Genomic DNA, 25870 nt, shown 5'->3' on the forward strand with positions numbered 1-25870 from the left:
AAAAAAAAGACACAAGCTTTTTACAGAATCTGGCAAGTAAAAACTTTGTGTTTGGGTTTCCTACATCTTGCTTGTTCAGTCACGTGACTTGTATTGTTTTTCTTCATAGTCATCAATATTTATTAGCATATGCCAAAAGTGGTGGGTATGTGCACATGATCAGTCTAGTCTGTGTTCAATTATTTTAATGTTTTTACTGTGGTTATATTTTAATCATATAATATGCATTTTTGAGAACCATGTATGGTCTGTGTTAATCTTCACTTAATTAATAAAATTAGTGTGTATCAGCGTCCCCTAGTGCTGGTGTGCATTTCCAGGCTACTTTTTAATCGTCTCGCTTTAGGACCTGGCGTGTGCACTCACCGGCCCAGATCAACTTGGAGAAATCGGCAGAGGAGTCTCACATGTTCCGTTTACAATTCGCAGCATTCATTTTGGACACAAAGCATACTCGGATAAAATGATCTAGGGAGAATAAATAATGTTGTAAAGTTGCGCGGTTTTCTTTTCAGATTATTATTTTTTCCCACGGAATTCATTGCTTGGTGTTAAACACAGACTGTGGAAGTGAACACGATTTGCCCTAGGTGGGTGAGCTAATGTGCACAAAACACGCCGCTGTTTTAATTACCCCTGTCTAGGCGACGGGCGCTGGCTTAAACAATTCGCTGCCTTAATAAAAAACAAAATGCTGTTTGGCTTGGCGGTTAGTGAACGCAAGCTGACTTCAGGATACTGGTGTTGATTGTGGATTGAGGAGTTTAATTTCATATGCACTTAACTTCTTCCAGGCGCTAACCTAGCTAATGCTACATCCTATAATAAACTCCGTATTATGGTGATAATAATTACCCTGTTTTTAATTATTTATTTTGTGTGTACATAGGTAGCAACGCAGTCTTCTTCAAATACCGCGGTGAGCTACTTAGTTAGCTAACGCATTAGGTGGTGAATTAGCCTCCGTGTTTCAGAGGCCCGCTCTGTAGCCTGCTAGCTAGCTGCAGTTTATCACAAGATCACAACGCAGTACTTTGTTTTATTACAGCATGTCCTTAGTCTTCAAATTCAATTATAATGTGGATTTTTTTGTTACCAATATATGAAGTAATAGATAGATTTGGCCCTCAAACTGAGTAGCTAATTCGCAAGAGTCAAGTGAAATAAACGGGTAACTATGGCTAATTTTGTTGGTAGGCTAACTAGCTGTGTCGCTAACTAGCTGTAGCCCGTGCAGAGTTTAAGCTACTTCGGCGGGGAAGCATTTATTTAGGTTGGCAGACATTTTAGCAAACAGCGCGTCCTGTCTGTTTTAAAGTAAACAAAAAAACCCCGAGTCGTTTACAGACAATGGGTGTTGCTGATTTATGTTAATATTTTATTAAAAAAAATGTTTTCCGAAGGAAAAAAAAAAACAAGATTTCGTGTGGGTGTGTGCTGTTTAAGACAGCTTTACTAGACTTGTACTTAATTACTCAAGTTTTAGATCATACACATATCGAACCTGGCTTATTTCTATTTAACACAAAAATAATCATCAAAGTGTGGTGTCCAGTTTTTTTTTTCAACTTTCTTACATTTTGCTAACTGATGCAATGTCCTCCCCCCCACCCTAAAATACCCTTACCATTTTGTAGCAATGGATCCAGAGAGACAGAAGCGCAGAGAGGAAATTGAAAAAGCCCTGGGATTTATTCAGTATGTCTTTTCTAATACATCTTTCTTATAACCTATTGTATGCAAGAATTTACAGATTGGTTGTTTAATGATCTTACGTTATGGTTCTGCAGGTCATCTTTACCATTCCCTGATCCTGATGGTTATGAGGTCAGTGTCTCATTAAGAAAAAATCGTACTTCCTCATGTAGTGTGTTTTTCATTTCAAAGTGTTATTATTTTGAGAAATAATCCCATGTTCCACTTTTCTATACAGGCGTTTTTGACTCAGTTAGTGTGCAACTTGCTGGACGAAGGTAACACAGTGTTTCGTGATGGAGATTACAGGCAGGCAGCCGCGCACTACACTGAAGGTGTGAACGTAGCTCGATATGCCCAGTCTGAAGCCCTGGTCCTTCCTCCAGAACTGCTTGAAAGCCTTTACGTAAACAGGGCATCTGCACACTATAGCCTTGTAAGTAGATGTTCTATCTCCCTACACAGTTAAATTTAGTCTTAACGTTGCTTTGGGAAAGTGGAGAAGAGTCCATGTGCCGATTGCAATTGATTATTCTGCTCTCGTCTTTGTTCAGGGAGAGTACGAGCAGGGGGTGCAGGACTGTGACTGCGCGTTGGCCGTGTCTGAGGGTAACCGGAGAGCACTCTACAGAAAGGCACTGTGTCTGAGAGAGCTGGGTCGATTCAGAGAGGCGTACGAGTGTGGCACTGGGTGTCTGCTTACTTCCCCTCATGTACGTACCTTAATTCTGGATATGCTGCAGTGCAAACATCTGAATTCATCTGAAATCATTAATTTCAGTTGCAGACTGCGAATAATCATCAAAACACACTGTTGAAAATCTCAGTTTATAGATGTTCAGATACACGCAAGCAACGTTACGGTAATAAGTTAACCTGTAACGTACCATGAACAGATTAAAAAAAAAAAGGTTTAATTGGATTCACATAAATCAGAAGTAATACTTTTGTTTCCCTGATTATGGGATGTGTCATATGATAGGGAAAGAACATTACTCCTCTGACCAAGACTTTTTCTGGTGTAGTAATGGATGTGTTTTAATCCTGGTTTTGTTTCTGGTAAGTAGTCTCATGTTTGCAACTATAAACATTCCAGTTGCTGTAGTGATTTCTTTATCCTGGATTGCTGTTTTGATAAGCCAACAATATGCCATATTATTACATTCATGCTAAAATCAAAATTTGCAGCAGTGTTTAAAACACGCACACAGCATAAAAATCTGTTTTTCTTGTGCACAGTATCAGTGCTTAAATTAAGTATTGCTGTGTGTGTCACGAGGATGTCTTGACGTATTTCATATTTTTTCATTCAACACAGGACAGTCAAGTCAGTGAGTTGGCTAAGGACCTGGCCAACAAACTTGGCCTGAAAATCCGCAAAGCCTATGTTAGTCTTCAGGTAATTTATCTACACTCATTTTGTATGGTATTTGTGTGACGTGAACAAGAGGCAGTGTATAATTCAGGTGAAGCTTGAACACACAATTTTTTATATATATATATATATATATATATATATATTTTCCCCCCATGTCCAGGTTGAATCCACAACATCTGGTCCAGCAAGTAATGGGGAAGCTGCACCTTCAGCAGGAGAGGTAGGTATAGGCTTTGTGTGCTTCATTATGGAGACCTAATTTTTTGCATAATTTTCTCTTTTAATTTTATGTTTCTTCATTTAACTTTTTCCATGTTTAATCTTTTTTTAGACATCCTCAAATGGTCTCGAGTCACTGACTGATATTGGATCAGGTAAAGCTGCATTTTAAGACCTCAGAATATATGTGTTTTGACTTTTAAACGGAAATGCTAATTTGACATTTTTGAGTATTAAGTGTGTGTTTGACTGACTTTAATTTTGGATCATGCCCAGATTTGTCCAATGCCCAGTGCATCCCTGCACCTTTGGCCACCCCAATTCCGGTCAGTGATGACCCTGCAATGCCCCCAATGAGTTCCATAGTTCCCCAGGACACCCCTGAGAGTCCCAGTCAGGGCCCCACTGGGCAGGTGCAGTATTCCGTGCCAGTGTCTGAGGATGTGGGTGAATGTGTGATGAATCCAAATCTGGATAGCCTACTGGAAAAAGGAGCCGAGGTCAGTGTGGTAAGTCCTTGATCAGCAGTTTAGAGTCATTTTCAACAGTCTTTTTCGAAACCATTGGTTTAAAAAAATATTTTTTATTTTTTTTTATTTACATATTCTAAAGAAACACATTATTCAAGTGTTTATAGTCACATACACAAAGTTAGCTCTAAGTATCTAAACTTTTTCACGGTTAGATCATAAATCAAATATTATAAAAATAACTTTTCAGTCAAAGCTTACTGTTTATTCTTTTAATTGGCATCAGCCATTATTGTTTTGTTAATCGACTAAATTTTTTATTTTCTTTGTCTTTATTAGACCCCAGTTCAAGGTGCCATTCCTACTAACCTCCCAAACACAGCTGTAGGGTTGCGTGCTGCCTACCCCTCTGCTCTCCCAGCTTCTTCATCCCCGCTTCCACAACCTTATTTTGGCTCCACCACCAACCCCCTCACTCAGCTGGATGCTTTTTCAGCACTTGGACAGAGTGAAAGCTCACAAGCCATGGAGTCTCTTCTCCCTTTTCCTCCTGGGTCCGGAGAGGCTGTCGGAAGGGCTAGAGCTGAATCACTCGGCACACAAGGACTAGACTCTCTCTCTGAGTACACATTACCAGGTAATCCTTGGTTACAGCAAGTTTAGCAGTAGTAATGCACTAAATGGCTTTCTTTTTTTTTTTTTTTTTAATTGTTATAGATCTTAGAGCCTTGTGTTATGGATGATCTGATAATAAATAGGGTTGGACAGAAGGTATTTTATATATATATATATATATATATATATATATATATATATATATATATATATATATATATATATATATATATACCATAACACCTTCCCCTAATAATCTCCTGGTAAATTTGCCAGACAGTTTTTTTTTTTTTTTTGGCACATTACCAATACACCTCCCCCCAGTGATCTTTCCAGGTTTTGAAAATGTGATTTTGAAACCCCTTATTTTTCTAGGATTTTCATGACTATGCAGACCCTATTATGGTGCACAGCAGATTTTTTTTCTTCTCTGTAATTAAAGTGATGTGTTGCTACTTTTAAGTACACTGGGATTCCTTGTTACCATATTACCACCCAGGCCTAATACTGACTATGTTTCCAAATCCAAGTCTTTGCAAGATGTTGATATTGTGCGGTTCCTAAAATATATATATATAGTGTCAAATCCACATTTCCTGTTAATGATGGGGAATTTATTTTTCCTTATTAGATCTTTTTCCTATTTAGATCCTAATGCATGCTAATTCTTGAAATAGTGGCAGAACCGCTTAATATTACAGATATTGTGGTGCTAAATCTTTGTGTTATACTTACTTTCTCTTTATTTACACAGGTGGAAGAGTCTCTAGCAGTTTCTTCTCTGGATTAAGGAACCATAGTACCATTCACTCAGTAAGCACTTTTTGTTACTTCACTCATGAGTCTTTCAGTTCTCCTAATAGAAAGAGCTGCTTATTTGTTTAGAATTTGTCATTAATCCATTAAGTATATTTTGTCCAACAAATCTTTTTTTTTTAATGATGATTCCTGTAGAATGGCTCAGCTGCCACAAACCTTTCCCTCTTGTCCCAGAATCCACTTGCTGCCACTCATGAGTTCAGACAGGCCTGTCATGCCTGTTACAGTCGCATAGGTACTGTGTGTGAGACATGTTTATCAGTACTACATTTATATTCCCTGCACTATGTTTAGACTTCATTTAACAAGCAGAGCTTGATATTTGCTTCTGATTTAGGTCCTCGGGTCATGGATTACAAGTATCAGCCTGAAGCAGCTCATCGCTGTAAAAGAGATGTGCTGCTCTGTCGCCTCAAATCTTCTGAAGACGCCACTTGGAAGAGGATACGGCCTCGCCCTGCCCGGAATAACTTCCTTGGGGCGTTTGTGCTTTGCAAAGGTATTTTACTGTGTTGCAGTTTAAATAAACACAGTCATGAAGGTCAAAGGTATCATTTTGTTTTCCACTAGTTGATTTGTTGAGTTTGCTGATGCTTTTGTACTCTCAATACAGAAGTGCAGGAGCGTCAGGAGTGTCAGTATGGAGAAAACTGCACATTTGCCTATTGTCAGGAGGAAATAGATGTGTGGACCCAGGAGAGAAAAGGAGCTTTATGTCGAGAGCTATTATTCGACCCCCTGGGCACAAATGAGAGACGAGCACTTAGTGTCACTCGCTTGTTGCAGATTCATATGGGCATGTTCATGTTCCTCTGTGAGGTAATTTAACACTGGACTACAATACATCTTTTGCATTAAAAGCCAGTTTTCTAGATGGGTGTTTACCTGAAACTGATGTAAGTCTATTTTTTTCTATCCCTGCTGTATTGTAGGAATGTTTTGACAGTAAGCCTCGTATTATAAGTAAGCGCAGCAAAGAGAACCTAGGTGTCTGCTCCAACCTGACTGCAAAGCATCCTTTTGATGATAACAAGTGAGCCACCTCTCTTTTTTTTTTTTTTTTTTTTCTTTTAAGTCACATGGTCCTTAAATGAGATGATGGGTGATTTTGGTATATTGTAGTCATATGTTTTAATCCCATTAATGCATTTGTTTGTTTGTTGTATGCGATATGGCAGGTGCCTGGTGCACGTGGTACGTTCGGCCAACGTGCGCTACAGTAAGATTCGTCCGCTCCATCCATTATGCCAGTTTGACGTATGCCGCCATGAGGTGCGATACGGCTGCCAGAGGGAAGACAGCTGTTCTTTTGCCCACTCAGTTATTGAACTCAAGTGCTGGGTGCTGCAACAGGACACAGGTACAACATATCCAATAATAATGTTGATCACATTGGGCCAATAGTTGAGTACAGTTGTGTGTAACTGTTTGTCCTCTTAACCAACTTTAGACAAGTCTGCCCCATATGCTGGCATATTTTGTGTCATAATTAAATTCTGTTTTATTTTTCCTATTTTTGGTGTTTGTGCTAGCATGCTTTCTTATGTAATATTTTAAATTAATGCCAGTAATATAAAACTTTATCTTCGCAAAATTTTTATAGTAACTATTGTTCCTCACTCCAAAGTACTTTTAGGTTGCTCTGGACCAGTATTCGCATGTTTATTGTAAATTTTCCAAAAACAAACAGTGATTTCCCCAAATGTGTGTATGCAATGGAATGAAAGCTTTTTTTTTTTATTTATTTTTTATTTAACTTTGAGACTAAGTAAAGAAATCACACATAGAATGCTGTAAGAATTATCTAATAAAATATATTTAAAATGAGAATTTTTACTTGTCTTTTGTCTATGCACTTGCATGCCTAGGAATCACCCATGAGGAGATGGTTCAGGAGTCAAAGAGACACTGGCAAAGACTGGAGCAGAATGCACAAAGACAGAAGGTGAGGCACTAAAAGATTTTGCTTCTTAAAGTGATGGTCGTCTTCTCCTTACATAAACGTTTATCTAATTGCATTTTCTTTCTCTTGCTATTTATTCATATACACAGTTTAAATATAATTTTATGTGCAGTTCTATACTGTTTTTTATTTTTCATTGCTTTATCTTACTCCCTTTATTTTTCAGCCCATGCATGTGCCTCACCAAACCAGCAATAGCAGTAATCCTGTAACCAGTGCTGCCTTTGGGACTGGAGGAGGGGTTGGAATGGGCGGTGACAGTATTGGAGGTGGCGGCTCAGGAGGAGGCACGTGTGGCCGAGGCCGTGGGCTCAACCTTAAGATGAAGTTTGTTTGTGGCCAGTGTTGGAGGGAGGGCCAGGTCAATGAGCCAGACAAGGCCCTGAAATACTGCACTGCAAAAGCCAAACACAGGTGAACCTGCTACTATGCCTTAAACTGGTTTTAGATCATCTTAGTTGTATGTAATGTTATTGTTTGGAACTTGGTTGCCAAATTAAGAAATAAACTTGGACACTTTTATGCTTTATTATTTTTAATTAATAATATAATATTAATTAAATACATACTTAATAATTTATTATCCTTATTAATTAAAATAAAGACAATGATTTAATCCCAAAAAAGGTCAGGTGTGTTACAATGATGCTCACATACCTATGCATAACCATACGCATGTTACCTAATATTAACGATTACTGAATTGTTGACTGCTTTCTTACTTAAACCGTGCTGGAAACTGCACTGAAGTGATACCATGTTAAACTCCCCCACACAGGTAGGAAATATTAATAAACCATAACACAGGACTGATGTATTTGTTGAAGGCAGTTAGTTGGATTCATTGCATGGCATCAAATTTTATAAATTTTTTAAAATTCACTGTTATGCTAAAATCTAATTTTTCATCTGAAAGCGAAATCTGACCTAATACTATGGTATCCTAAAAATAATTAATGGTTACTTTTCAGTTTAGTGTAACTGCAGCATGGATTTACTATCACACATTTCTATATGTAAAATATAATGCTTAAAGTCAGATACATGTCTCATCCTTTTTTTTTTTTCTTTGTTCAATTCTACTCTTAGCTGGACAAAAGAACGGCGGGTACTGTTGGTGAAATCGTTTGAGAAGAAAAAGTGGGTAGTTGTACGGCCACTGCCGTTCTCTCGAACATACCCCCAGCAGTACGATGTAAGTTCTGAGCTATTTCTTTGCAATTAGCCATGTAGCTGCACAGATTTGTGAATATCAGTCTTTTTCTAAATTTTGTTCCAAGTCCAAACTTCCATCCAGTTTTTAAATGATGTTGTGAATATAAGAGTTTAAAGCAAATTAAGCCTTATTTAACTGTAACATTTTTGTAACAACTATTTTTCTGTACTGTATGTTTGTAGATGTGTGTTCACGTGATGAAGCAAAAGAAGTGCCACTACATTGGCAACTGCTCTTTCGCTCACAGTTCAGAAGAAAGAGATGTGTGGACTTATATGAAGAACAACAGTTGTGAGTATCATTCGTTCTTCACAAAGGACTGATAAAAAGCTGTTATTAAATAGGCTTGCGTTTTTTACATATAAAAATGTTATTTTCTATCCCAATTACAGTGAGGGACATGCAGCAAATGTATGACTTATGGCTATCACTAACCAATCAGAATCGTCGAACAGACGGCCCCTTGTTGACTCCACCTCCTGAAGATAAACAGAATGTCATGCAAGCTGACTACACTGAGTCAGTGGTAGGTGACAGGCATACTGATGATTGTGTTTTAATGTGTGGAGAGTTTGTGGATGTATTTTAGTGACTCTAAACTTACCAAATGTTTGTTGGTAAAATAAGTATTGCATGGCATTTGTGCAACCTTTTTCATCCTAGTCAATGCCTTCATGATTTTGCTTGCCTTTTTATAGCGTGACGTTTGACTGATTGTGTGGCTTTGGTTGACAGGCTACGCGCCGCATGTCAGGAGGTGGGGAGCTATGATCCCAACCAAAGCATTGAGGGGTAGTCCTTGTGACTTTCTGGATAAAGCTTTTCGTCATGAGACCCAGTCAGTTTGTATTCTTCATTCCCTTCAGTGCAACTTTAGGGTGCACTGTAATCTCCTGTTGACAGCCTGACTGTAAGCCTAACATGGTGATAGTGAACACAAGCATACATGCTTTCTCATTTATGCCCAAATACATTTGTTGACATTACACTTGGCTGTGTGTTTCATATGCGAACCAGTAAGCCTATGTAATTAAGGTCATTTTAAATTTCCTTAACCAAATCACAGTTTAAAAAAAAATAAGTGGTTCCTTATTCTGTGTGTTTGCCATATTGGCAAAAATACATGATTGTATAGCCAGCAAAGGCCCTCCAAAAGATATGTGAAATGTATTGAACACACCTTGGCAGTTATCCTTTGTCTGTCTGGCTGTGTCTTCATAGAACTAGCATGTAGGTTTGCTGCCTATCTATCTGCACCATCCAGCCTTGCGTGCCCAAACTTGCATTTACATTCAGTTTGCACTGAGCTGTGAAAAGCAGAGAATTTGTAATAAATAAAGAAGGCAATTGAGCCAAGGAATTGGATAAAAGTCTGCTCCTCTAGTACCATTTGATCTGATCAGGCAGATTCAAGAGGCTTTACTGTAATTGTAGTAATCTGGTTGCTTTGATGGAAAGTTTAAGATGCATAAATGATTGGAATTAGACTTGAGTTCATTAACCCAGTGCGTCACGCAACGTTGGATCTCGTTAGGCTATATTCTTAAGTGAGTTCTTGAATTCGTAACAGATTCATAGTAGTTCTCCATAACTCATATTTACTCATTTCAGGCAAGGATAATGAATGAACATGAACTTGGGAGACTTTAGGCAGATAAACTTAAGATGGTGTGCCTATGCATAACTATATTTTCTCTAAAAAAAAATTATACACACACAGTACTGTGCAAATGTCTTGAGCCACCCCTTATTTCTTCATATTTTGCTTCCAAAGAGCCAGACTTTTACTTTTTTTTTTTTTTTTGGTCTTGAATAGTTAAACAAGCTTCCTGAATGCCTTTTCTTTTTTGGCTCTAATTTTTGTCAGGTTTTTGGCTTTCATTTTCAGTCCTCTACATAACCATTTTCAGAGAATTCTTTTTTTGGGGGGGCTATAAAGCACTAAAAACTTGTGTCTTTAACCAGTAAGATAGAGGTAGAGATGACAGATAACCAGGTGATGCTGAGTGGTTGAAAAAGCGGAGAGGAGAAATAAGGTAGCTGTTGTGGTTCTTGCATAAAACAACCAGTTTTTGAATTGTATCTTTAAGCACTTTGTAGCTTGTCGCAGTAAAACTTTTGTTCCCTTTTCTTTAATCTACGTCATTTAATTAATTACATTTAAAGAAATGAGGGGTGGCTCAAGACTGTTGCACATTACTGTGTGTGTGTGTATGTGCGTATACAAACAACCACACAAACATACACATGCATATGCATACACCTGCGCACACATGCATACACACACTCATGATATACCTTGCTACTTTTAGTAAGCCCTGTCCATACGTATGGTGGACATACATATTTACTATACTACTAATAATTATTGATAACCTAGCAGTTAAAACTTAATTAAATATAGCCTGACCTTGTATTGATTACATAGAACCTGTTGTTATTGAACTATGCTATATGACTTGTATTGCTGATTAGATGACTAGTGATTTTTCTTCTCGCTTCTTTGAGGGTCATTCCAGAAATTTCAGTTTTGTGAAGTTGCCAGCCTGTACCGCCAACTATTTCAAGAAAAAAATAACTGTACATTTTACTGTTAGCACATTGATGTCTTAGAAATAATAAAGACCATATGTATTTGAGGCTGGGAGTTGTCTGGATTTCAACAGGTCTGAATACTATGAGGGAGTTTCTGGAATGATCTTAATGTATGCTTCAGTGAGGGATTGTATTATTATTACTATTACTACTACTATTATGATAATAATTACTATTATGACTGTCTATCCTCCTATATTCTATTGATATATGTATATGTTAATTGCAATGTATAACTCTCTTTTAAGTATATGTATCAATGTATGAACATAAAACATAACAGTGCATAGTCTATGTATGCTGAGATACTTTCAGTTTAGGGAGGAGGCGCTGTATAGATACATGTGCTTAAGGTTTTGAAATGGTCAATCATTTAGTCTTTTAATGCAAAACAAGTACAATGTAAGTTTACAATGAGGTCATACACTATTGCTTCTTCTAGTGTGTTTAGCATGTATTTTGTTGCCATTTCTAATGGTAGGATCCACCTTGTGCCTTTACTGTAACTCTCATATGATGACAGGTGGATCAGGTCGATTGAAACACACAGCACCACCTGTCCAGACTTTTTGCCTGGTTTCGAAGTCCTCAAGCACATGTATTTGTCAGCTGTATTATGAGAAAATGTTAAGCATACATAAGTGTTTTTTTCTTTTTTTTCATAGCACCTTATACAATATAAACATATATACAATTATAAATATCCTTAACATATATAATCTTTCTCCTTCAATATATGATAAATATATACATACTTAGACAACTTGAATAATGAAATAGATGCAAGGTGGTGGACAGGTTTTGTGGTTTGTTTTGTTGGCTGATGTGGTTGGTTGTGGCATGCAGCTCCAGTTGTCTTGAACGTTCTCCTGTGGAACATTGACACTTCACAGAATTCTTGTATTTTTCTGGTTTTGGTAGCAGTTTCCATTCTTGATGACAGGTAGACAATCAGAGGAAGTGTGAGTAAGCTGAGAAGAGGGTGCAGAGAGACTCGGTTTACAAACACCGTCTCGATCATGAGGATGTTTTCAAATGGTCATATTATCAAAAGGGCAGAATCTCTGGCCACCGGTTATTCAATTGGTTTATGAGAGAAAATCATACACTCAACTAAATCACATCCCTGTCATTTTTCAACTTGAGTTTACTTCATGTGAATGTGAACATGGGACATTTTAAATTTTCTTGGACTTTGACTCCTTCCCCAAGTAGTTTGGACAAATGGGGAGAGATTGCACATGGTTAGACCTTTGTGTTTAATGCTCTCTCAAGCCAGGTCTCCATTCTGAATGGCAGACATTTAAGCATTGATCCCAGTATGATGTTCCATATTTTATCCTGAAAAGATATGTCTTTTCAACAGAACACACAATTTTGCTAATGTTGAAGATGCTGTTCTCTTTCGAGATTAATTATTTTTCAACTAATAGCTGAAAAAATATCAGGGTTTTTTGAAAGAAAAAAAATGCCTCTTTTTGTACTGTATTTTTACATTGTTTTTGTTTTCTCCTTTTTCCTCCCCTATTGGAATGAATATTAAATACAGTGGACCAAATCTCATGAGTGCTTAACAATAAACGGATTGTTTTAGAATTGTGTTGGTTGTTTCTTTAAGCTTCAGTCAGAAAACGTGATCTTTGTGGTCACCCTATGAAAGTGTTACTAAATACACCAAATAAGAATAGCAGTGAGAATTTTCACTTAAAGAAAATTTTTTTATATATATATATATATATATATATATATATTCAGCTTTGTGCAGAAGAGTTTGACAAATTGATATAAACAGTGAAAATAACACAATCTCAAAAAAAATTACGTTTGAGTTAATTACTACAAATACCATGTAGGTCCTAACTCCTGGTTTATTTATGGCGACATGACGGATGTCCAGAAGTTCCTTGACACCCTCCTCGCTGTAGTGATTGAAAGTTTGAATCATCTTAGTGACTCGGTTCTTGGAATCTCCGTTCATTAAGATGAACTAATCTTTTTTGAGTAATTTAGTTCATTTCGTTCTTTTGATCAGAAATAAAATAAAATGTTGCATTTTCAATAAAAAAAAAGACCCCCAATATGTCTATATATACAAATTTTGGCTATAGTTTGAAATATTATAATGCAGCTAAGGACATATTATAATAAACAGAATAAGTAGCTCACCATCATATATTCCAGTCTGAATCGTTCGTTCTGTTGAATCTATTGCACCGCATAGCGTCAACGTGACAAAGGAACGAATGACTCGGGACTTGAAGATTCGTTAAAAACCGTTCAATTCTGTTTCCTGTGTACTGCATTGCATTGCGTTTATAGGAGTCACGTGACAAAATAACGAACGACTCGGAGTAGAAGAGTCATTGATAAAGAATCGCTCAATTCTGTTTCCTGTACATAACCTACGGAGGTTTTGCGATGATTTGCGCATGCGCGCCCTGTAGAAAATGAATGAATCACTCTCCGAGACTACTCGTTCTTCTGAGTCACGTTAAAGATTCGTTCAAACAGAACGAATCGTTCAAACAGAACGAATCGTTCATGAACAATACCCCCCCCCCCATTCATATTGGGTGCCAAACGGACAATAAGCGTCCTGACATCCAATCACACACATCAAAGCTCACGGAGCAATTAGCCTCAGGGAGTCAGGGGCGGTGCTTAGCTGTGCGCGCGCTGTGGAGAAACACGGTGTTCAGTGGCAAGGCGGATTTGGTAACTTGACACAACTTCTACATGTTAGGTCAATTCGTGTTTTGAAGACTGCGACAAACCTTCCGTCTTGCCGTCTTTTGTAATTTTATTTAATACTTACAACATGAGTTCTGAAACGTCTTCTGATATTCCGGATATATTTAAAGCCCTGCTTGAGCACCCTTTCACCTTCTCTACTGGTAACGATGACGGTAAGTTTATAAAACTAAAAATTACGTATTTTCCGCAGTTAGTTTGTTGTAACGTCAATAAAAAGATTTTTTTTCTTGTTTCAAACACTTTATTGACATTTAGTGTGGCTTACTATATGGATATTGATAATATTTGCACGACATTTCAGTTAAAATTTTTTTTACAATTTAGCACTAAAAATGTTTATTTAAAACATCAGAGATCTTGTAGAGTAACGAGACTTCCCTTGCACTGAAACTGCGCACCACTGACCCAGAAGACAAGGCAATGCCCTGGGTAGATTAAATTAGATTTAGTGGTGTTTATTTAGTCTCAATATATTTCTCAGGTTACACTATGAGATAAAACATATATTTATTCTTTAAATATAACTTTTTTTTTTTACATGCAAATATATTCTTATGTCATTAAATAAATTTGTATATACGATGGATTACGCACAGTTCACTGTTTAACTGATTTGGCATCCGAACAGCAGTGGTGTTTTACGATGCAGGTACTTCACCAATTTATATGCATTTTAGCGCGATTTCTGTAAATTAACAATATTCTACATGCGCATTTATTATCAAACGTTTATTTATTACCACCTGATTTGTATCGGTTACTCAGTTTGTAACTGAGAACCATCACTGTTGTTTATCGTGTACATTACCTGCACATCAGTTCGAGACCAGTAGGGACCATGCGCTCTTTTACCTTCCATGCTTGTAAGGTCCAAGATATAGATGGGCTTATACCTTACCCCACCTGTTACCATTACAAACCTGCTATTAAAGTCTAGTCCATACCCAGGTGTGAACGGATAGCAATAAACATTTCCCGTGCATTTGTTATGAATTTAAAATACTAATTATATATTTTGTTATTTTGTTCTGCAAAGTCTGATTGAAGCAATCGCTTCTTTGGAAACAAGAATTCCTGACAATCTCGCGAGAGTTTAGACATAACGGGATCCACGCCTCCTAGCAGCCGGCTGCCTCATAGGTCTGTGTGTGTGTTTCCAAACTGATAACGGCACGTGCAGGGCCATGTGAGGGTGTGTGCGCGCGCATGGTTCCAGTTGCGTGCAAATACTGCGTTATGCTCAATCCAGTAAGACATTTGTGGTCAGGTTTTGGCTCATATTTATGTAAATGTGATACATTTGCTATACACAGCCACTTTATCTATTTAACATTTATTACAGAAGTACACAAATTGCATGTTTTTCATTTACATTTTGTTATAACAAATGCGTACGTGCGATTTGAGAGGTTAGATTGGATTATTTGGTTCAGAATCTTTGAGCAGTTTCATGAATTGATATTTTATGTCAGTTCTAACTTCCACACTGTAAAGCAACAAGTGTGTTGTTTTGGACGAGCGCTTCTGTGGGTGTCGGTGTGCCCGCCCATGCGGGTTAAATTTCACCACATTATTCACATTGGAGAAGCGAATGTTCAGTCTGTCTGTTCTATACGGCTGTACTCCCCAATGTGGGCGGGGCTTAGTGTGTGAATATGAAGCAGGTTCTTTGCGTGCAACATGGAGAATCGGGTGAAAGGCACTTCTCTTGTTTATAGGGCGCGGTAGTGTGTACGGGAGTTTTCGCCAAAATCAGTCACTCAAAAAAAGTGTAAGTGATACAATTTGTAACACAGAAGGAAGGACGTTTACAAAAATGTCAGCGGAACGCGTAACAGTGCGTGTGGACGACGGCAGCGGTCCTCCTGCTGCGTTTCCAGTGGCGTTAAAGAAAATACTGGAAATTCCTCCGCCGAATTTGCTGGAATGTACAGATGGTACGTAGGTCACGCATTTCTGACTGAGGCACACACACGATATGTATAAACGACCAAACGTCATTGAAACCGTGAAGACGACAACTGAAGCAAGTGAAAGGTTAAGTAGTCCTACAAAACATGGTCTCCATTACTACCCTGTAGCTGTACTCCACAAGATATGACAACACGTCAAATATGTTCAGTGCATACTTATTAAGTGAGGCAACAATGCGAGTGGTGCATGCATGCTTTGATGCTATGCATGTGATGCCACCAAAGTAATCCTCGTGAAAATGTAGTTCAGTGGTATTTTATGTCTATAGATAAGAAATTGCTTAAAACAGCACATATTTTAGAAGGAATGTATAACATTTTAAAAACCTTAGCAAATCATGTTACTTATTATTCTGAGTGTGAAGTCAGGCAGTCTGATAAAATAACTGACAATACACGTGAGACTAAGACTTATTTTGCTCAAACCTAATCAAATGTGGTCACATTAAAACAAGTGAGAAAAAAATACAGTGTACTTTTTAAACATGTTGTGGTTTATGTGCAGTGAGTGTCAAATAGTTTGAATAAATTTAAACAGTTCTAGCTTTTCTTCTCTTGAGAATAGTTTTCATGCTGTATCCATACCAGCTGGACCTTTTGTATGTGTGCATCTATTGTGTGTTTCTGGAAACAACGCACTTGCACCAGCTTCATTAGCATAGGGCGATAGTGATCACACTTGTTTCATTACGGATATCCATTTCCAATATACAGTACATTCTGGTCTCAATTTTGTGTTTGCAAAAAAAAAAAAAAAACAGTAGAGAAAACATGAAGAGAAAAATGTATGGTAACTCTGGTGGAATTTCTTTTAGAACATGAGAAAGAAAAGAACCTTTCAGAAGATGAAATGGACTCCAGAGGTGGAGTCAGTGGACTGGGGCCATCAGCTGCCCTGACCCCTGCTATCTGGGACAAAACAATTCCGTATGATGGCAAAACATTTCATCTTGAGTACATGGATCTGGAGGAATTTCTGATGGAGAATGGCATCACTGCTTCTGAAAAAGTCCAAGAGAAGAGCCTTGTGAGGGAAAGCTCTGAGCAGATATTAGAGAAAGTCCCCACCATCATACCAAAAACAGAACCAAGGCCAGCAACTCCCATCTGTCTTCTACCAACCATGGAGCTGGAGCAGTGTGAAGAAGTAATAACTGTTGCATCAAACCCTGGTTCGGCACAGACCAAAACGGGTCAGTATAGAGTGAAAATGTCAAATTTGAGTCATGAAATAGTCAAAGTTAAACTGTGCAGTGCTATGCAGTCCTACCTTCTGGTAAGAGTATAGATGTGCTTTGTTTAAATAGATTCAGAAAAAAAGTTATATTGACAGATTTTGTTAGAATTGTATTACACATAGAAATTAAGTAAAATAAACTTTGAAAAACCTAGTAAAACCCTATATTTTAGGCCTAACCACAGAGTGTGAACGTCTGACCCCAGACCCTGTTAACCCAGAGGACATTGAGATAGCAGTGAACTTCGAGCCAGATCCTGCAGACCTAGTGCTTTCCAGTGTACCTGGAGGAGAACTCTTTAACCCTCGCAAGCATCGCTTTAGTGAAGATGATCTCAAACCACAACCCATAATCAAGAAAGCCAAGAAAATATTTGTCCCTGAGGACCAGAAGGTAGGTCTATAGAGATGTGGGCAGTACTTTTTTATTTATTTATTTTTTTTAACTGCTTTTTAATTTTTATTCCACTCCTGCATAAAATTTGAATTTTACACTGAATACATGTTTTTATTTGTCCTTGCCCACAACATTTGTGTTTTTTAGTTCTATTTTTTTAAATATATAAAACTATTGGACATTTAAATCATGAACACTGATTTCTTTTCCCCCCGCAATGCACACTTACAACAATACTCTCCTAAAAAGTATTTTGTTACAACAAGTAATAACAATTATGCAAAAACATTTGTAATTTGTGCATAATGTAGACAGTTCACCTTTGTCGTTGTATTGTAATCAATCTTTTGGTAAACCATTCCAGGATGAAAAATATTGGCAGAGAAGAAAGAAAAACAACATTGCAGCAAAACGATCCCGAGACGCCCGGCGGGTAAAGGAAAATCAGATCACAGTCCGTGCTGCCTTCTTGGAGCGGGAGAACGTGGCTCTGAGGCAGGAGGTGGCTGAGCTGCGCAAAGACTTGGGAAGCTACAAGAAAATCATGGCTTGCTATGAAGCGAAATATGGAGAACTGTAAGAACCTGATCTTGGCAAACAACAGCTGGGCGATTCATGTTTTCAAGAGAAGTTAGTAAATCTACTCCATCTCATGACTAAACTGAAACCTTTACTACAGTCACAATTGCCTTTTTCCCTAAACTACTTTATACCTGAGATATTATTGGATTTTTTTTTTTTTTTTTTACTAAAAATTGAGGCTTCAGGGTAATAAATTGTGTTTAGAAAAGTGTTGTAATGGAAAAAATGTTAATCAAAAGGGAACAAAATACCTTGATTTTAACATCTGAATTCACTATCGCATTGTTAAAACCCTATAGTTATGATTGCCGTATAATTGTCTTTATCGGATTAAAAAAAAGTTAACTTTTAACAGTAACCATTTATATAAATGGTAACTTTGTTATTTTTTTAAATATTCAAGTATATGGAGGTTAGGCTTATGTGAAAATCTGTGATCTAAAAGAGAGAGAAGGCTCTGAATATTAATATGATGTAGATTTGTAGATGGTGTATTTTTCATACATTTAAATATTTTATAAAGTACCCCCTTGTCTTCTTACCCTTGAGCAAACTGATAAACTGATTATCCATATAAATCTACAATAATGCATAAAAAAAAAAAAAATTACTCACTCATTGTCGGTACCGCTTCATCCTGTGATCAGGGTTGCGAGGGCATGGAGGCGGGGAACCTTCTGGACAGTGTGCCATCGCAGGGCACGCACATGTACACACACACACTTGCACTCATTCATACACGAGGGGCATGTTTGGAATGCCAATTATCTTAATCGGCATGTCTTTGCACTGTGGGAGGAAACCGGGGCACCCAGAGGAACCCTTCAAGCATGGGGAGGACATGCAAACAGATCCAAGGTGGGAATCGAACCAGGAACCTAGAGGTGCAAGGCGACAGTGCTAACCACTAAGCCACTGTGCCACCTATAATAAATATATAGATATAGATAGTTTTAATGCCCTCAGCATAAAGTGATAATCAGAAGCACAACATATTTTTTTTTAGATTTTTTTTTACTATTGTTTGTAATGTTTTTTTCTATACTGGGTACACCTTTTAAAAACTCTTAAAAGTTTCCACCGTTTCTCTACGGGGTTGAGAAATTGCGAGTATGGTGGAAGGAAATGCGAGATCATCCTCTCACAGGCCACTCTTTGAGAAGTTTGGCACAGTAAAAAGCCATATCGTCCCATACAGTTATAAACATTGTTAAATGCACAAGTTTTGGGGGATTTACTTAAATTTATAGTAACATTATGTAAAATGTATCTCAATCATGTACCCTAGCAGAATGCAAAATCTCACCCTGTTAAGCGTAGCAGATTTCGCTGCACCATCAGTCCAGCCTCTCTGACAGAATGATTGTGATTTATCACATAATCAATTATAGTAGCCTTACTATTTTTTGAGACAATAATTCTTGGTCCCTCCCTCTCCTGGCCACTCCAGTACCCACTGCACTGTATATAATTTTCTTCAGATTTTTTATATTTTTTATATCCTGTTATTATGAAAATGTATCAAATTGCCATCTAAATAATTATATCTAGGCTTTGAACTCAGGTGTAAACAGTATGTTGACATGCAAAAACATGCCTATAAAGTTTTGCTTTTCGTTGTGTGTGACAATAAAATTAATGCATTTTGTCAAAGCAGTTAAAAATGGTTCACAGTTTAGTCCACAAAGAATTTTGTTGTGCTGACTGTAAAGATTTTAAAGAAAGTTAGGTCATTATTGAAAAGTTTTTCTTAGCAATTGCAAAAAAAACCCAAAAACAATCGAATAACTTGAAAGCTATCAATAAAAAAAACATAGTAAAATATCACTGTTATCTGTTTGATCGTGAAACAAAGTCCCATAAAACCCCATGTTTTAGAAACAATCCTAAAACACAATCGTGTCCCCATGTGAAAACACAAAATAGTGACACAGAAAAAAAGACTTTAGCTGGGTTTTCACAATCTGGGTCACGGATAATCCAGCTTTGCTTTCTAAAGGATTCCTGGAATGCTTGTGAATATGTTAACAGCAAAGTGTTAAAAGATTTAACTTTTTTATATATATATTTTTTTTACACATTCAAGTTGTTACTTTACTGTGCTTTAAGCAAGTACCCCATAAACCAGTGATTTTGAACGCTGACTTGGAATAGGGTGTAACACTGTATGTAAAACTAGTATGTCTTGTGACCGAGTAACTATTTCAGCTTCAAGTTTAAATGTTATTTCAGTGGTGATGAAAGTTGAACAGGCTATCCAGTAATTTTGATAAAGTATACTACCATTACTCATTTGATGGCAGAGTTTCTATTTCAAGGTTGTACAATGACCAAACTGTCTCGGATTATCAGGGACTGCATCACACATCTGTGCACTTACTTGAGCTGCTTTGAATTATTTGTAGACTAAATATGAGCTTCCCATCTGTAGATAGTATAGATGGAATTCAATTAAGGGCATTGTGTTGCAGTGACTTTTAGCAACCGTTTAAGTTTATTGCTAAAAGGCTAATATACTAGTGCTTCCTAAAATAAATATTCATTCTTTTTTTTCCTCCACTCTGAAACTGTCTACCAGGTACTGTGTAAATGCTTTATTTATTTATTTAAAAGCCCTTAAAGTGTGACTTAACTGAAATTCTGATTGGTCACCAGAAGGGGTAGGTATGCTGACAAAGCTCCATGTTAGTAAACCCAGAAACGGTGCAGAACGTAAATTAAAAAAATATATATTTTCTGACCTGAAAAAAATTGGGAATATGTACCACTATATTAATTTTACTGCATGTCTAATAAAAGCTTTACTTCGTGATGAAAGGGGATTTAAAGCTGTATGTCATTGCCACTCCAGTTCACATCTGTTTTTTTTTTTTAAAGAAAACATTTAAACTCTGGTTTATAAAAAATTTAACACTGTGCTAAATGTTTTAAGCTTGTACTTGTTATTAAAAATATATCTTGTAATTTTATGACTTTGTGTCATATTATTCCACCGCAAGCCAAGTGACACTGTGCCAGCATACTAACAGTTTTTTATTACATTGAAAAAAAGCAACACTTAAAAAAGGGAAGTTAATGAAAACATGTAAAAGGTCATCTTCCATATTCCGTCATCTTCACCTCTTTTTGAAGCCATATTTTTTTCTTTCATAAAAGAGGTCAGTCTTGGAGCTGCCGAGGTTCACAATCTTAGGACAGCCGTCTCGCTGTACAGCAGAGAGAGAAAATAAGACAACATTAGGAATCAACACTTTGTTTGCTTTATAAAGAAAAACAGATCATGACAGTGACGATTACTAAAACAATACACCAGAATAAGAGCTGTGGAATTTAATAGATTTTTTAATTCAATAATTAATTCGATTAGGTTTTCTTGAACTATTTAGATAAGCTTTAAAAATGTTAATTATTTAAAATAGACAAATTCTTAAATATCGCTGCATTCTAATGAGCAGCTGATTTCCCGTCGGAGTATGTTGCACAGGGTATTCAGGCAATTTAAGTACGATTCCAAACTGCAGGGAGTGAAACTGCTCAGTTCAAAGAGAACTGTGAACAGTGTAGGGAACAAGTGAAGGTTCATCACTTTGGAAATTTTGCATATCCACTTACAGCAATCAGTTACTGAGTCCTGCTGGAGCATGAAAAAAATGAAGCTCAAAATGTGTCTACATTTATCATTATTATTGAATTTAACAATGTTAATGACATAAGAGTTTATAATTAACAATTTAATTTTAAAAATATATAATTATAGATTACTGATATATAGGCTAATAATCTGTTTTGAAAAAAAGCATACTTTTTCTATACATCTTTTAAATTGATCAATGTAAAATTCCCTTAACTACCACTATAAAGTACACTGTGGAATGCAATGCAGCATTAGTCTCTGCAGAAAATGCAGCATTAGTCTCTGCAGAAAATGCAAACTGCTTCCATGTTCTGGACTCTACAAAGGTGTCACCACTTCTACTACTTTGAAGGGTAACAGGTAATTGCTGCCATACTGCCACCTACTGAATGTGGCCAGGAAACAATGTTTTATTTAAAAAAAAAAAAAAACGTGAGGGCTATGCAATTAGTTGCAATTTCTACAACTGTGAAAACAAAAAATAAATATTTAATGATTATTGTACTTTGTCTTACAATCTTCCTGTTTGGAGTCATATTTTTATGGTGAGGTTATATGCAACACTGAAACGAATTTTAAAACTTGTGTTTAAGTCATAAATGCATGATGTTTCCAAAGTCAATCTGGTTAGATATGATCTCAGTTTAATAATAATAATTATGATTTTTGCCATAACTGACCAACCATAAGTTACTAGTCCCACCATCTTTCAGAGGTCAAGGAAGACATGCACCTACTTTCTTTTCTGTTCTGGAACCTAGGTGGTGGAATGATCTTTCTCTAGAGGTCTGTACATGCCAGAATTATTTAAAACTGAGATTTACTCACATCTTTCTCCTGAATGGTGCATTCCTTGCAGTAGTAAGCATCTGAAACCCCTGGACCGCCACATATCACACAGCGTCCTTGATACGATCCGTAGTTACATTCATCACATATGCGTACGAGTGTGCAAGGCCTGACGTAAGAGTCACAGATAACACACTTGCCATCACCTAAAACATTTAAACCATTAGATAAAGCATTATATAAAACTCACAAAATATTAACAGTTTAAATGCTAATAAGTGTAATTAAGAAAAACTACCATTTAAATAGAAAAATACAAAATGACTATTATACTGAGTCAATAGCTTCATGACATCATACCAGTGACAGAAATAGACTTCCAAAAAAGTACAACTAAGATTAATACATGGTGGTAATCAATTCTCTAAAAAATGTAAAGTGGATCTGAGTTTTAAAATATTAAAGCTAACTATTCAAAGCATATTTATATAGCATGTATTAATTAATATTGCTGAACCTATTACGTTAGATCTAAACTCAACAACCACCTTATTAGGAACACGACTTTGCTTTTAAAAGAGCCTCACTTCCTCCTGCAAAATTATACAAGATGTTGCAAGCATTCCTTTCAGATTCAAGTCTGTGTTGGCATGACTGCATATCACAATTTCTGCTGATTCTTCAGGTGCACTTTTGTTTAACAAATCCTAAAGATATTTTAGCATATTTAGATACATTGACTGGGAAGACCGCTGAAGAACACTTGAACCATTGTCATGTTCATTAAACCAGTCTGAGACAACTTTTGCTTTGTGACATGCTGCATAATCATGCTAGAAAACGGGTAAATCGTGGCCTTTGAACCAAATTGGCTTTGGCAGTTTAGCGATGATTTAATGATATTAAAGGGTGAAAAAAAATGCAGAAAAAAACATTTCCACACTGGTCTAGATTGTTGACACAAGGCAGGTTGGGTCCACGGTTTCATAAATTTGGTGCCAAATTCTGACCCTACTATTTGTCAACAGAAATTAGGATTCATCAGACCAGGCTACTTTTAATTATACAGACTGGTTTTCCAAAGTTATTGTAGGCTTTTTATCAGTTTAAAGCCATTCTAAAGTAACCTCTTTCATCAACAAGAAGCTGCTGTTTACTGGAGTTTTTTTCTGTACTGCACAATTTTGAGCAAACTCTAGAAAAATCAAAAGCAAAATTCTAGAAGATCGGCGGTTAGAAATACTTATGTCACATGTACCTTAGTGCACGTGGAAATGTTTTTTTTTTTTTTCACATATCCCAGGTAGGAAGCTGGGGTCAGAGAGGATACAGTGCCGGTAGAACAGAGAGGGTTAATGGCTGTACCCAAGGGCCCAATGATGGCAGCTTTGGTGGTGCTGGGGCTTGAACCGACCTTACGATCAGTACCTCAGAGCCTTAACCAACTGAGCCCCTTAAATCACCATGTCTGGCACCACCACGTCAAAATTGCTAATTTGAACATTACCGGACATGGAGAATCCATATGTGCAGGAGTTTATGCAGTATAATGCTGCCACATGAATGGCTGGAAAAAAATGAGTAAATGTAAAGGTGTTCCTAATAAAGCGCTTAGTGAGTGTATTATACTATTACTTATAACTTAGTGTTAGTAGTAACATATAGACCGAGGTCTGCTTTTTCTTTTAACTTACATTTTTCACAAAGTCTCCCGATGGCTGCGGAGGAAAACGAGAGAATGTGAAACATACAATTAGACAATGCATTTGAGTAGTCAATTAAGTAGTTAATTAGGTTAATTAATTATTTTGTTTCAGACTACACAGATCAGCTTTTTAAATTTGTGATTATAAATGTGTATAAATTGTGTTATTTTTCCAACACTTGATAGGATTTTTATTATTTGTTTTTATTTTACATAACTTTTTTTAAAGAAAGAAATTATCTTCAGTATTTTAAAACCTCAAATGGTAAAGATTATAAACAAGGGTGTATTATTTTTATCACAAATAACAGGCAATCATAGTCATACTCAAATCAGTTTCATAATACATAATCTGGAGATTCCTATGAAGATTATTTATATTAAATGTCAGGTAAAAGTGCTAATAAGCACGCAGTAAGTTTATTCTGTAACAAGTAGAGACAGTTAATACTATTTGGGCGCACAAGCCTGTATTATAGGGAAAAGGCTGCTAGCCTACACCAACTTTGCTAAACTTGCTAATCTAGCTAACAGCGTGGCTAATTGGTTACAACTAGATTTTTTTTGTTTCAATTGAATTTATGCAGATCGGTTTTAAACCACAGCCACATATCAAATGTATGCAAGCACATCAACAGTCACTCTTACCGACACCAGCTTGCTTTCTGCAAAAAATCAAATCCGGATGATGTTTAGCCATTGTCTGCTAGCCGATAAACCGAGGAAGATTCGGCTCCACGACACTTTCGTAGTAGCGACGTCACTAGTGACCTTTCACCCCACTCTTCCTCTTCCGTTTTTTCTCTCGCGCCGCAAAAACGCCGCGCGCATTGCCATCTTCTGGTGTGCACCCAGCCATACGCACTAACATCATTAAGCACGGGGAGCACATGCAAACAGACCTGAGGCAGGAATTAATCGAACCATTGAAACTGAAGGCACAAGGCAACGGTGCTAACCACTAAGTCACCTTGCTGTCTTTGCCGAAAGCTATTCAAAACACACAATCCAAACAACATAGCCAGGAAGGATAACAGGAACATGTAAAAAAGAGGGGTAGACTATATAATTAATATAACTTACAGTTATCAGTAGAAACTTTGTAATCGTAAAGATTACATTTATTCTAAAATGTTTATTAACCTCGTTCTTGCAGTCAAAAAAGTCTTTCAAAGAAAAACTAAATTCAGGAAACAAACTTTAAATAAAAACAATATCTGACCATAATTTTTGCTGTATAATTAGAAGTCCACTAAGAAGAATTTCTTTGCAGATACAATAATTAAATGAACAGAGGGGAATTTGGTATAAGTATGCACATGAAGGACCTCCTTGACTGGACCTTGACGCTTTAAGTGACACTTAATTGGGTTGACTCAGAATCAAGGGCTAACTCATTGTGTTGAACTTGTTGCAATAAATCCAGCTTTACTTCATCCAGAGACTCATGATTCATTGAATTGTTATCAAAATAGTTTTAGCACATCTGCGATGGATTGGCACCCTGTCCAGGGTGTACCCCGCCTGTGCCCTAAGCCTCCTGGGATTGGCCCCGGGTCCCCGAGACCCTGCATACAGGATAAAGCGGTATAGAAGATAAGTAAGTAATTTTTAGCACATGGCAGCACAAATTTTCAACTTGTCTTGAAAGTCCAGAGTCTTAAGTTTGATTCCTGGTCAGGTTTTATTTTCTGCCTCTGTGTGCATGGAGTTTCCATGTTCTCCCTGAGCTTGGTGAGTTTCTTCTGGGTACTCTGGTTTCCTCCCACAGTCCAAAGACATCCATATTAGGCTAATTGGTGCTCTCAAAATGCCCATAGTGAGTGTGT

General features: G+C 37.0%; 3 protein-coding genes across 7 annotated transcripts; 2 read left to right on the forward strand and 1 right to left on the reverse strand.

Annotated features, from left to right (window-relative positions):
* Positions 1-359: 359 nt before the first annotated feature.
* On the forward strand, positions 360-12566 carry zc3h7bb (zinc finger CCCH-type containing 7Bb). 3 transcript variants are annotated; one of them, XM_053511365.1, is made up of 22 exons: positions 360-590; positions 1638-1698; positions 1791-1827; positions 1934-2131; positions 2250-2408; positions 3014-3094; positions 3234-3293; positions 3405-3447; positions 3569-3801; positions 4102-4399; positions 5132-5190; positions 5332-5431; positions 5534-5695; positions 5810-6015; positions 6129-6229; positions 6375-6556; positions 7065-7141; positions 7326-7573; positions 8249-8354; positions 8558-8666; positions 8768-8901; positions 9111-12566. In XM_053511365.1, exons 2-22 carry the CDS (start codon positions 1640-1642, stop codon positions 9144-9146), a joined length of 2688 nt encoding a protein of 895 aa, XP_053367340.1. In that variant the 5' UTR covers positions 360-590; positions 1638-1639; the 3' UTR covers positions 9147-12566. The 3 variants fall into 3 exon arrangements, with proteins under 3 accessions (XP_053367340.1, XP_053367342.1, XP_053367341.1); XM_053511367.1 differs by having other exon boundaries at positions 5371-5431; XM_053511366.1 differs by having other exon boundaries at positions 3569-3792.
* Positions 12567-13773: 1207 nt separating this feature from the next.
* On the forward strand, positions 13774-20784 carry tefa (TEF transcription factor, PAR bZIP family member a). Of its 3 annotated transcripts, none has more exons than XM_053511370.1 (4): positions 13774-13876; positions 16513-16890; positions 17108-17328; positions 17696-20784. In XM_053511370.1, exons 1-4 carry the CDS (start codon positions 13789-13791, stop codon positions 17909-17911), a joined length of 903 nt encoding a protein of 300 aa, XP_053367345.1. In that variant the 5' UTR covers positions 13774-13788; the 3' UTR covers positions 17912-20784. The 3 variants fall into 3 exon arrangements, with proteins under 3 accessions (XP_053367345.1, XP_053367344.1, XP_053367346.1); XM_053511369.1 differs by lacking the exon at positions 13774-13876 and adding an exon at positions 15399-15661; XM_053511371.1 differs by lacking the exon at positions 13774-13876 and adding an exon at positions 15400-15661 and having other exon boundaries at positions 17141-17328.
* Positions 20785-20920: 136 nt separating this feature from the next.
* phf5a (PHD finger protein 5A) lies at positions 20921-24829 on the reverse strand. Its single transcript, XM_053511374.1, has 4 exons — positions 24690-24829; positions 24031-24054; positions 22376-22542; positions 20921-21119 (listed from the first exon to the last, which is right to left on the reverse strand). The coding sequence occupies exons 1-4, from the start codon at positions 24739-24741 to the stop codon at positions 21030-21032; spliced, it is 333 nt and encodes a 110-aa protein (XP_053367349.1). The 5' UTR covers positions 24742-24829; the 3' UTR covers positions 20921-21029.
* Between the last annotated feature and the right edge of the window lie 1041 nt (positions 24830-25870).

Source organism: Clarias gariepinus, chromosome 14 (assembly GCF_024256425.1).
Source record: "Clarias gariepinus isolate MV-2021 ecotype Netherlands chromosome 14, CGAR_prim_01v2, whole genome shotgun sequence".
In the NCBI taxonomy this organism is placed as follows: Eukaryota; Metazoa; Chordata; class Actinopteri; order Siluriformes; family Clariidae; genus Clarias; species Clarias gariepinus.